The sequence below is a fragment of the Tetrao urogallus genome (genome assembly GCF_951394365.1).
Source record: "Tetrao urogallus genome assembly, chromosome: 16".
Classification (NCBI taxonomy): Eukaryota; Metazoa; Chordata; class Aves; order Galliformes; family Phasianidae; genus Tetrao; species Tetrao urogallus.
Genome location: NC_136829.1, coordinates 7,380,347 through 7,393,785, shown reverse-complemented (window position 1 = coordinate 7,393,785; position 13,439 = coordinate 7,380,347). Strand labels below are relative to the sequence as shown.

At 41.6% G+C, this 13,439-nt stretch overlaps 1 protein-coding gene across 1 annotated transcript in view; it reads right to left on the bottom strand.

Annotated features, from left to right (window-relative positions):
• PHACTR3 (phosphatase and actin regulator 3) overlaps positions 1 to 13,439 on the bottom strand; it is a gene marked incomplete at both ends in the record, with an annotated part of 93,687 nt that overhangs the window by 17,836 nt on the left and 62,412 nt on the right. Inside the window, one exon of the mRNA XM_079543206.1 lies at positions 9,000 to 9,153. Coding sequence (XP_079399332.1) covers positions 9,000 to 9,153 — 154 coding nt within the window. The remainder of the gene's footprint in view (positions 1 to 8,999; positions 9,154 to 13,439) is intronic.

The window sequence follows — 13,439 nt, the reverse complement described above, 5'->3', positions numbered from 1 at the left end:
ATTGTAGTCATGCCCTGTAATAGCTATAATAGCAATACCATGGTGTGGACTGTCCAGAAAATGGCTTTTGCAAACACCTTCCAATGAGACGTGTCTCCTCACAATAGACCAGCTGCTATCTGGAGAGGCTTTCCTTGCTGTTCTTACTGTTATTATTTCTGAAAAACTATGGAAGTATTAATTCATTCACAACCTGATTTGCCCGATGAATATGATCATCTCAGGCAAATGACTGCAGAAGCTCATCTGTGAGCCACAATGTCTTCATTTTGAGTGTTTTTTTCCCAACAGTAAGGCACTCAAGTCTTTATTCTACCGTTTGTGTTTCAGCCCAATCACATTTTGGATAATTTTAATTTAAAAAATAACCGTTACATCTTTATGCAACAGTGAACTAACTAGGCTGAAGAAACCTGTTTCTAATGTGATTTAAGACTAGGATTTTACTAATGTGCTGGCTCTTCAAGCTGATCCATTTCCTAGCTGTGTGGAGAGTCCTCAGCAAGGTAGATTTTTCAGCAGAAGGTCCCCAGCGTCAGAGGTTGTTGTCTGCTCCACTGGATAAATACTTGAGCACAGACTGATAAACCTGAGAGGCCTCTAGTCTTTTGCTATGCAACATGACAGCTACAAAAGAAGACAGAAAATGAGGGCAACTTCTAGGAAAAAATCATTATCCTGAGGCTGGAGAGTCAGGGAAATGCATTGGCCGCTTCAGTCTCTGTTTTTCAACGTAATTAAATCATTGAAGGGAACTTGAAGTACTCTGTAGGAGTCAAGCAGCTCCCAAGTTATATGAAAAATCCCATAACACCAGAGTAAGCCTGCAAGACCTGGTGATAAAGCTGCAGCTTGCCGGGTGGGCACAGGGAATGAAATCAAAGAGACTTAGCTAGAACTACAGTTTAATCATTAATCTGACTAATCAATATTTATTAAGTAGTTTGATTAAAAACAAAGAGCCTCTATTCTGACCTGTTTCTTCTCCTTGCCTCCTGTCTATTTTCTAAATATTTCTTTCTTTCACTTTTCACCGCCTAGCTGTCTCTGAGGTTATTTCAAAAAGGCAGGAACTGTGCTACACTGACCCAGTTTTACTGGATGAAAGCAGCGAGCCCAAGCCTCTATTTCTGGGAGGAATTAAGATCTTGAATGAATGAGGGCACAGAAGTTGTGCTCAGAGCTGTGGGAGGAGGAAATGGTAGTAACCCTACCAGTATTTGGACAGCTAGCAACGGCCATGTGTTAATTGCTGTTTCCTTGATCACATGCTGGGAGCCATCTGAGGTCTGGCCAGTTTTTAGACTTCATTCCAAAAACATGCTTGAATTCTTCATGCAGAGGTGCAAACCACTCACCTGACAACACTGCCCCATAGATCAGCAATAACTGCTGTGGTACTCGCTGTCTGCCCTCCAGCTATGGTGCATTCAAATGTGACACCACATCATAAGGAAGTTTCATCTTTTTCCCTTCCTCCATCTAAAAGCCACACTGCATGTTCTGTGGGAGAAGTAAATTCTAACTGCTTAGGTATTCTGCAACTCACAGCAACAGTCATGGCAAAAGTCACTTAAATCCACTCTGCACGTGAAGCTGGTTAGGTTTAAAGGAAAAGGGGAGCAGTAAAAACCTTTCTTTTTTGTTCATACATAATTAAATGTGGCAAGACTGAAGTTGGGTACATCAAAACTGAAAAAATGTACAGCCAACCCCTCTTCAGGCTTACATTTTTGCTTATACCAATTCACAATCTTACAGATAAGTACTGTCCATCCCATCTTGCTCTTGTACTTTTGAAGTAAGTGCTTTGCGTGAAGCACGTAAAATATTGCTCCTGAGTTTCATGAACAAATGACAAAAACCTAGATGTGAGTAATGGCAGCAACACAGTGACCATCCCCACAAATCCCTATCTCAAATGGCTGCCACCATGAGTGCCTGAGCTGCCACTTGAACTATTGGTAGCCCACAGCTGCTACAGCACTTTGTTTGGGTCAGGTTTTTGTCACAGTACAGCATGAATGGCTGTGACAACCAGAACACAGCCTGTTTTGGTCCCTATTGATTAATCTATGTTTTCTTTTCCCTGGAGATGTTCAAGAAATGTTTAGAAGTTGTACTGAGGGATGTAGTTTAGGGGGAAATACTGGTAATGAGCGGATGGTTGGATGGTTGGACTGGGTGATCCTAGACATCTTTTCCAACCTTGGTGATTCTATGATTCTATGCTCTGCAAATTAAATTAACTTCTGTAATTACTTGTGCTCCAAATCAGCTTAAGGACCCAAATCATAATCCAGTGTAAGCTGAAGCGTTACGGAATATTATTGGCTTTCTGCGGATTTCCATTTTGTTCTATGACTGCCCAATATTTACAGGGCAATGGTCCAGACCTGCAGGCACATGTTGATGCCTAGTCTTTGAGAAGGGACCTGAGCCTGCACACAGTGCTGTCCGTAGGCAGTTTAGCAGGGCAAAACTAACACACTATTTTCATCCCTGAAGTGTTTTTTCCTTATTTAATTACACTTGCTTAGGCAGCTTTCATGCAATTTTATTTGTATAGTTATGTGGAATAGATTGAGGCCTTCTGAACTCTGACGTTTTTTGATCTCTACTTTTACATGTGCCACTTCTGCTAGAAGATCAGTTCGAGAAATTGACTCTGTGTCCCAGAAAAGGCCCTCGATACTTCTGTGTTTACACCTGCTGCTCTGCTCTTCCCTCTCCTGCTGTGCGCTGACCTGCTGCCCTTGCCTTCAGTTTACTGTGAAAAACATGTTTGACTATGAATTCCCAGCACTGGAGTCGGGGAAGTAGAATAGAGCAGCACAAGGAGCTGGGCTTCCCAGAAGGAAATCTTTTATCGGCTGTGACCCGCTGATGTAAAGCTTTCTCGTCCCTAGGCAGAGCATGCTGAATCTTTAGAGATGTAAACTGCACTGAGAATAGCTTTGAGTCATATGTGCAGTGTTCAGATCAAAAATTAACCTATGGAACTGAATCTTCACTGTTGCAACGCTTTATGAATGAAGTAGCGTATTTGAAAGTTGTTGCCAGGCACACAGTGGGTTGGTGTGATACAACAAATGGCTCTTGCTCAGGTGCAGCTCGTGGCTCTTGCCTGCAGCTGACAGGCTGTCTTGTAAGCAACTGCACGTGTTGTGCTGCATTACTGAAGCAAACAAACACTTCTTGTTGAAGAATTTCTTTCGGGAGGATCTGCTATGATCACATACTCATGGGGGCTGATCAGTGATTCACATTAGTGAAGTTCATTCTGTTTTTGCAAATATAATAAGCGAAAGGAAACAAGGGATACCCTTCTCAAGAGCTCTTCAGTCCTTAAGAAAAAGGGACAAGGTATGTCAAGTACTGATAATCTTGAATCTCTTGTAATACGTGTATGTGAGCTGTATGGCAGCTCCCTTGAATCTGAAAAGTGCTGTAAACAGGAGGCTAAACTCACTCATTGCTTGGAGTCGTGAACAAAACTTGAGCTTTCTCTCTTTGCTTGTGATTTTCATCGTTGAAGACTGCCTCAGAGTAATTCTGGCAGCAGATACCAAACCCCCTTGACTGCAGGGCCAGCACTGTCTGTCACTGGGTACAGAATGGAGTTTCCAGCTGTGTTCCTGACTTCAAGGAAGGACGCAGAGAATCTTAATGCCTATGGAATTCAAGCATCTCAGTTCCAGAGGCAGCTCTGAAAAATCTCAGCCATTGCTTGCACTACTCCTGGTCCTCCAGCCTCTCCCCATTCTTTCTATTACTTATTTCCCAAATACATTGCTTGTCTTTCTCTTTTCCTGTAGCCTGAAAACCTGAGCCCACAATGGAAAAGAGCCAGAACATGAAAAAAATCCCAACTCCTTACATAGCACTGGGTCTAAACACACTTCAGTGCTGTGCAAGCTGATAATAAAATACCACAGCATCCCCATGCAAATCCCCAGCAGACCCCCCCTCCCCCCCAGCCCGCTGGCTGTCACGATCTCATGCTGTCTAGAGCAGAGCAGGAGACTCCCCTGGCTTACCCACATGCCCACGGAATTAAATTCTGGCTCTATATATAGCTTGTGTCATATGCAAGGAGCTGCGGGTTGTGCAGACACCCACACTGCACTCACCAGGATTATTTTTAGCATTGGTGACAAGGTAACCTGGAGGATTCCTGCCAAATGAGGAAGGCATGCAGTAAATCGTACACAGCTAATTAGCGGTGACAGCCGAGCTTTTCTCTGCTCCTGCCTTTCTGTCTCTGACACAAATCTGTGTCATGTCTTCCCAGCCAGTCTGAAACTATGATCTAAATCAGGACGGTTCCCTAATTTCTACTTCAGCCAGAGCACAGCCAGAGCTGCATCAAAAAAAACCCAAAACTCAATAATCTCCAGGTAAATTTAGGGCAATCTCTAAACTGGGCTCAGTTCAGCACCCGCTCAACATTCTGCATTAGGGCTATTAACATATTGTACCTCACTCTCCTTTTGACCAAATCAAGTAAAGTATGCCCCCAAATCCTGTAAATTCAGCCCGCTTTCCCAGTGGATGCCTCTGGAGGGCTGATTCCTTTCCAGTCAGCAGAGCTGCTCTGAGCCATTCCCATGAGGAAACAGTGCTGGATGTGTCGTTTTTAGGAAACAGGACACAATAGGTAAAATTTTCCTTTATGACTGCTCTGTGTTGAACCGTCACACTTTATGCTTTCAGGCTGCAAATCTGAAGTGCTGTTTTCTTGGTGTTCTGCCTTCAGCAGCGCTGTGAACTTCACGCTTTGTTACGTGAGGCTGAGCTGCAAACCTGAGCCTAATCTGGCTATGCATTTTGCTACCTCTGCACTTTCTGGGAAGTCAACTTGCAAATGCCTTTCTGAGAACCTCAGGGCAGCACTAGAACTGCAGATACCCAGATGTGGTAAATCTGAATAAAGATACCTTCTTAGTCAATTTACATGGACAAGAAATCTTGCCCCAGCATGATGTGCTTCCCCAGGCCAGGATTTCCAAAGTGGTTTAGATGAGTTTTAGGTTCACAAAGCTGTCACTCTTCCTGTGTGACTCCTTTTATGCCCACACTTCTGCATATGAATTCCCATCTCCATAATCTTCTAAGTGCTGCTCAATGTTTCATGTCTACTTATGCAAATATCCAAGGAGGCGACACAGAACATGAAGTGAAAATTACAAGTACAATCTTTTCCGAGAATTCATGTTTTTGTTGAAACATTAAGTAATAATGGAGTGTCTTTAACTGTGGTTATACAAAGCGTGCCTGAGAAGCACCAGCCACTCAGGCAGCTCAAACATTAACTTCCCAAGCAGTCAGATATCAAATTTAATTAAACAACCCTTTCCTACATCACTTTTCAGTTGAGCAACTATTTTACTTCTCCAAATTTCAGCTAAAACTCCTCCTAGAACAAAGTGGGTCTGTAAGACAGAAAGCAGTTCTTGCAAATAATCGTACTTGCAAATGTCTTCTCTGCCTCTTGACACAAAGAGCTCTCAATTCATTGAATTCCATGGAGGGCTTATTATCTGTGCTGTGAACCCATAATAATTGGAAACGAGACCTGTTGGGAGCCTGGAATATCAAAATCTCTGTTGTCTAATGCACAGTAGAATATTGCAAGCACATATTGTGGCCATGGGCACGGGGATGCATGAATTAATAACAGAAAACATGACTGGAAAGGGAAATATGGGGAAGATGGAACACTACCGGTTTGGATGGAGGAAGAGGGCGATGTCTGTGTTTCCACGGCAACAAGTGATAATTTGGCTTGGAAGCACAGAAGATGGGAAATACATGATAGGAAAGTGAAGAAAAATAAGTATTCGTTTTGGTTGTGCAAACACTCATGAGCATGACAGCACAGAGTTGGCTTTATTGCCAGATTCACAACTACCCCCAAATGTATTTCAACTAGAACCATTTAGAAAAAATTCAGTGGTTTTGATAAAATGCTTTTCTTCTCTCTCCCTATTTTTTACGTTACTTAGATGCCATTATTGATGTGTTTTGTACATTACACACATCAGCATAGCTTTCTTTCTAGACTACAGAGCTAGGTTGTGTTAGCTGTGAAACAAGCAATTTTCCAGGCAGCTATAAACTTTCAAATCCCTACAAATGTGCTGTAAAATATTGATCTTGAAAACAACTGCCTGTTTACTTGCTATTCTGATGCAGTCAGCAATTGAATAACAACTCTCTAATTTGCTTGTACATTATTCTCTTGTGCAGAAGGACAGGTCTACAGCCTGATGGTATATCTAGATTCATAGCTGAGCAGGCAAGTCCCATTGCAATTATCAAAATGTTACCAGTACAGAAGTAATATGCTCTAATCTGCACAGGAAATGGCAAGATTGTACAGCAAGCATTCATGCCTATTGGACCCCAATTGCCTGATAGTACCTCATACTTGAGCACTTAGCAGTATGCTGTAAACTTCCAAGCTGTCACACCTACAGAGAGATTCAGCTGCACAAGTATCATTAAATGAATGAATGTGAAGACCTCAAAAGCTCATCCGAGATTCTCATTCTTCTTCCCAGTGTGGTTGCGTTTCCATGCTGCTGTCAGGTTGTGCTCTGAGTGGGGACTCTGGGGTGGTCTGTGCTGTAGGAAGTGAGAACTAGTCAGAAACTCCAGAGGGATCAATCGAGGGCTTTGACTCCTCTGCCTTTGCCAGCACCAACTTTTAGGTTTGGGATTTTATTTTTCATTTTTTAACACATTCCTTTGTTTTCTTGGTGTAAATACTGCTTTTGTGCATCCGTCACCTGAGCTTGTTTGTATGGTCCCATTCTATTCTGATGGATGAGTTAAGAGCGAGCTGAGCTCTGCCAGTGCACATATGTGCTGGAAGTTGTGTGGGAGGTTGCTTCCAATCTGTTTTGCCATTCCTGGCTATTCCAGCAATCTCTGCACCGTCTGTTTTCCAAGATGCGCTGAACCTGACACGTTCCAGGAGGAAGCATCTAAATGAAAGACTGTCTTCCAGCACTTGGAACAAAGCTGGCTTTTAGCCATCCTCTACACATAACCATTGAGACTAATAGCCTGCACCACAGATTGCTTTGTGAGATCATAAGAGACAATATGGGGACTATCTTTACTGCCTTTACCTATAGAGAGTACATTTCCTAGCTTCTAGTCATGACCAGTCCTTTTCTTCACCAGCAGAGCAGTTTTCTTTTTAAGTCCTTGTACTGATAGTTGAGTTATGACTCCTTTAAAATAATTGTCTGGGCTTATTAGGAAGTAAAATGGCAAATGAAATGAAAAAGATAAAACCTGCAGTTATGCCACCTCAAGCTGCAATTCCATCAGACCTTTCAGATCAGAAGTCAGGTGGTGTTGAAGAGAGAGGTGACCTTCCAGGCATTTCAGCAGGATGAGGTGTGGCTGCCGATGAGATAACTTATCCCTCTGAATACAGGTGGTGGTTCAGCTTGTTTTTAAAGGATGCAGTGGGATGGCAACCTTTTTGTTGGTGTACTTTAGAGCAGTAACATTAGGCACCTGATCTATGAAAACATTTCTTTTTGTCGGGCCAAAATACTAGACTAAACAGTATCAAAGTGCAACTTGAAATATTTCCCTGAAATGAATACATAAGGTCTACTTTCTCTCCTGAAATAATGGCTATTAAGGCACATCTGTGGCTTACTCTGGCTGTATCTCTTAGAATTTGATGTAAACTGTAACATGGGATTTTCTGCTTGCATAGGATGTACGTATTTTTTGTACAGGAGCTGTCATTTGCTGTCTTGCACAGTCACATTCCTTTGGGTGTAAGGTGCTGCCATGAAACAAAGAATAAACAGTAGTTCCTAGGAGTCTGGAAGAAGGTGACTGCTGCATCCAACACTGCAGGGGCATCAGGACATTTCCCTTAATCTCATCTATGTTCATTCAGCATCTCATTTCTTAGCAAGTGTGGTGGTGGCAGGGGTGTTTCTTCCCAAAAGCGCTGGTCTGTTAGGACTTGTGTTTTGATCCATATGTGTCTCTCATTCACTGTCCCCTGAGGTAAAGTTTAATCAAATGCATACACATGAATGAGCTAGCCTTAAATATCAATAAATGTTTCTTTCAGGAAAGACTTGAAATATTTAATATTTAATAAGCTTTGGAAATGAACTTCTGTTAGTGTTTCTCAGTTTGATTTGGCGGCGAGCAGTGCTTGCTGTCCCAGTGTGGGCAGGCACAGCACACATTATTTAGCAATCTACTTTGTCTCATCTAAAAAATTCATGCTTCCAGATACCCAAATGTAGCTTTTAGGGGAAAAACAAAAACCAAAAAACCAACTGCACACACACACACACAGAAAAACAAATGATGCAGTCCCATAGTTACTTTCAGTCTTTGCTTTAGGCTACACGCCACAGTTACGCTGTTTCTCACCCAGCTCTACACTGTTGCCCTGGTTACTGATCAAAACCAGACCATTCCTGCCATCCCCGCAGCAGGACTTGCACAAACACGTTACCCATGTGTCAGCAATGCTGCTGAAGCTGCTCCTCCCTTAAAACAGAAACACAGCCACCAACACACTCAGGAGCTTCCCCTTCTTTGAGCATGCAGTTATAGCAATGGCCCTTCGCCTTAAATTCAGCTAGTGCTGGCCAGGCCAGATCAGATCAATACGTAATCAGATTACTGTTGTTACATTAAAGCACTAGCCTTCTTAGAGGACTTCAAAACCTTAATCACATCTGTGGAACCACAGGTAGATTTGGAGGTTTATAACTTCCATTTACTCATGTCTTGTTTTCCACTGAAATCAAGGGAATCCTGACTGAAGAGGCAGTTAAGATTTTTTCATGTGACTGACTGACAGCTGAAAATGTGATGTGTTAGATTTTGTGTTATTCACTGCTGGAAATGAGCTCAGGGGTGGGTGACAATTTCTCATCTGACGGTACTAAGAAGGCACTTCATTGAAAAGGGAGATTCCCCCCTATACTCAGATAACTTACTTGGAGAGCTTCATTTCAATTTGCTGCCGGATTTCCTGTCTTTCCTCATCTGTCCTCCTTGGGAAAATATTCCTGTCTTCCAGCTCCTGCTTGCTTGGTCTGTTTCGTAGTTTTACTGCCAACAGTTCTTTCTTGCATTTTCTTGGCAAAGTACCTGGGATATGGATTGTAAAGAAAGGCATTAGAAAGACAGTTCCTGGAGATGAAAAATGAACATGTAAAGAGTGGGAAACTGTGCAGAGAGATGGTGACTTGTAAGTTAGTGTGCAGTGAGCAGTAATACACAATCATATAAGCAGTGATACAACTGTGCTTGTGATTAGGGCTCTGACAATAAACTGCTTACAAATGCAGAAGGGTTGTAGTCCTCTGTTGTCTTTACTGGCCTTCATAAGCAAGCAATGGTTTCAGGAGAAAATTATTTGCAGCTGAGATATGACTTACACCTTTAGTTCAGAAATCAAAGGCTCATCTTGTCTCAGACCTCTGAGCATCCCTATAGCTGAGAGCAAACCCTGTTCCATGAATCATTTAGTGGTTCCTTTGCAGAAAGATGGGATGGCTCAACAACAGGTGGCCAGAATATGTGCATCTTCCCCTCTGGGTGACCAGGCATAAACAAGCAATAGGAAATGGTAACTGAGACAGTCAGAGTTGGTCACTCTATTTTTATTTTACATCTAATTATGGCTTTTTAATGTCATTGTTCTTTCAGACATAGAAAACCAAAACTGTGTTAGCAGACACTAACACTGTGTATAGCATTGCATGTAAGCCATTACATGTATCTGCATCCTGTCCAAGGTGACAATGCATCATAACAGAATTCCAAATCAATAGTATACTCTTCACTTTAGGCTTTTTCTTCTGAAGAGAGCAGGGGAAAATATTCCAAAGAATGAAAGAAAATAATATTTTGTGGCACTTTCCAGAATGTTAGCAAGTTAATTTGGCAACACAGGGCATAGATACTTATTGTGATTGCATATCCTGTTCTGCTTACTGTTAAATGTACTAACATGTGTTTTCTATCAAAAAAAGATTATCTAAAATATTGCCATTACAAAAGAGCTCTTCAAGGAAGACGTGCAGAACCTGTTTTCATGAGTTTACTGCTCTTAATGTGCAGAATGTTTGGTCCTTGATGCTGTCCTGCTGGTGACATTTGAAGGAATCGCCTGAGCTTTGGTGTATCTGTATCTCTTGTAGCTCTTCAGGCTTAAGCAGGCTAAGCAAGTGAAAACTGGACCACTGAGCTTATACAACCATTTTGCCGTGTGTTTGGAAAGGTATACCACAAAAAGACTGTCAACTTTAACTGCTTTCAAAGAAATCATTCTTCATTCTCAAATGCAGATTAGAAGCCTGAAGTGAGGTCTCTATCTGCTGAGGAGTGGATTGCTTAAGGTGTGCAGAGAGGAAAATGGAAGTGCTATTAAAGCTCAGTGAGCTGCTGAGTCACCCTGGAAGGACTGCAGCCTTCTAGTAATTAATTACAGGTACATTGCAGCAAGTAAATTTACACCAGAGTCCTATATGCCTCTGCTGTGCTGTCCTGGCCATTCTATGGTCCAGTCCAGGACTTCAGCAGTCAGAAAATTCTCAGTGCAGAGTAGCACCAGTCAGATGGATGTTGCCAGAGTACTCAGGAGCTGCAGTTAAACCATCAATCTGCTTGATCTTGGGAGCATGGTGTGCAATAGCTGTTTTTTGGTTTGGTACCTTTTTACTTTAACAGTGGTTGTGTTTTGTGGCCCTTTAAAAAAATAATAATAATAAAAAAAAATGGTTTCACCTTTTCTAAGAAAGGTCATCTCACTTATAAAGAAAATGACATTTAATTGGTATTTTTATTTGGCATTTGAGATAGGATTAAAGTCTGCTTTAAAAGGGATGCTCTGGAGGATGGCAAGATACTAAATCCTAAATAGATTCTCATTTTCAAATATTGGCAGTTTATTTGCCCAAGATCTGGGGGACTACATTATTATTATTGTCACTATTGATCTTGAATTTCTTCATGCAGGGAGGAAAAATCTATAGCACATCCACATATGCATCTTGGGAAAAGTGGGGCAGACAGTAGGTATGGAATCCCTGGGTAAGAAGGGGCAAGTCTCTAAATAGTTGCAGTGACCTAAAATGAATGAGTTCAAAACCCTGACTGGAATCTGAAAGCTGTGCCCTTGTTTAGCACCTTCCTCTTAATGCTTTCGAAGTCTGTTGCCAGCTTTAATTAAATTAAACCATACAGCCCTCTGTGAAGAATTAGGTATGTGTTTAACAGATGGGTAAAAGAAGTTAAATTATTTGGCTGTTGCACACAGAGCATTCTGCTAAATGAGTATGTCTCCATCTGAAACACTTGGATTACTAAGCCACGGGCTTGGGACTCAGTCAAGCTTTTTTAAGCCTTCACCTGAATGGGAGTGGATGAAAAACGGGTGTTAGCAGTGCTCAACCCAAGCAGCACATGAAGGAACAGTTTCCCATTTATCCCTGAACGCGCTCTCATTTTCACCTGGAAGTTTTAAACAGGCACTAAGGGGAATTTGGTCATGCCAGGAGGTTGCTGCAGAGACTGTACTGCACATGCACACTAAGCCCAGTGTCTCTTGAACACAATAGTCATGCTGCCCATGTGCTGGCCATCTGTGTGATGGATTTACAGGCAGTTCAGAGCATTTTGGGTGCACTGAAAGCAAGATATGTATACACCATGCAGCACATGTGGATTTCTCTGTCCAGAACACTATAGAAGAAAACAAGGGAGCTGTACATGTGCACACAACACTTTTTCTATATGTTTTTTAAATTGTAGAGGTGTGCTCTAAATGGTTATTCTCCTATTTATCAGTGACAGCTAAGGTATAAGCATGCAGAACTATTCCTGCTCTCACCAGGATGCTCTAAAACTACCTGCTATGTCATGCTATATCTCATGTTTGGATTATGGGAGAACAAGAGCTAGAATCATGGTGATTATTTGCTCAGACAAAGTCAGGGTTGTTTTCTGCTGCCCTCATCCATTTGAAAGTCAGCTGAAACTTATGCTGTGCAGGTAGAAGACTGCATGCACCTTTTTGCAAGAAGTCAGTTTTTGAAGCTGAAGTGCAGACACTGAATTAAGCTATCTCAGTATGTTCTCTAGAAGCTTGTATTTTCAAGGTGAGATGGAACAATGCAGTATGTTGAGACAAAGTAAAATGCAGCTGCTCTTCCGAGCTCTGACCACTCCCAGACTACTCTTCTGCAGACTTCAAAAGTCTACTACTCTGTGAAATTAAAAACACAAATCATAACTGAAAAATCTCAACTTTAACCCAAATCCCTCTGCAGTATTAAAGGAGTAGAGAGCATACAACCCACACAGGATAAGCTGTGCTCACTTCATCCAGATGTTAGGATTTCTAAAAGGCTTATGCTATAGCCACTCCCATGGTCCATATGCACTATGCACTCATTAATCTTTAGGGTATTTTACCAAATAAAAATGCAAGAGAGCTGGATTAAGCTGATCTCATAGTCCGAAGAGCTGCTTCCCATGCCTGACCAATTGGGTTAATTCCTGAAAAATAATACCTGCCAGACAAAATGAAAGGAGGGAGATGGTGTTACCCTCTTCAGGTACATCAGCAGGGTCTGTTCTCACCTTGACTGGCCCGCTGGTGGCCAGTTCTGTTATTTCACCTCCTGCAGAGATCCATTTTTGATGCTTCAGAATTGAACCAAATAAACCAAATCAAACAAACAAATAATAATTAAAAAAAAAAAAAAAAGGGGGGGGGGGAGAGAACAAAGGAAACAAAGCCCCAGTTTTCCCCATATCCATTGTCAACACCTTGAGACAAAATCCTTCCTAATCACCATCTCAGTGGAAATTGAAAATGCAAATATCTTTATCTATTTTCTTCCTAAGGATTAATTTCTCCTTGTCAGTATGATGTGTTCAATGCCAGTGTGTCCCATGACCGAGGCCAAATCTTGGTTATGCCTTGTTTCACAATTTATGGCAGCTCAGCTAGGACAATAAATGTTTTGAGAACTCATACCTTTTTCATGCTTGGTGTCTGCAGGTTCCTAACAAAAGTTCCTGTTTTAACTCAATTGAATCCTGACATTTATTTTCTTGTATGTTTACTGTTCATTCTATCAAGCAAAAGGCAAGTCCAAATACTGCACACTAATGCAAGGACCTTGCTTGCATCTGTTACCAGTTCAAAGCTGCATGCAGGGTGGCAATGACTAATTTGGTGATGTGAAAACACAGTACAGTAATCATAAAGTAACTCTGGATTAATTGATAATTTATATCCTGATTTTCAAACCAGCCCAGATTTTTAAAACTAGAAAGAACCTTTACTTTTAGTGAATTATTCTGGTGTTATTCCTGCCACTTCTGCATCTCTCATTCTCTCTAAAATGCAAATAGAGGCATTT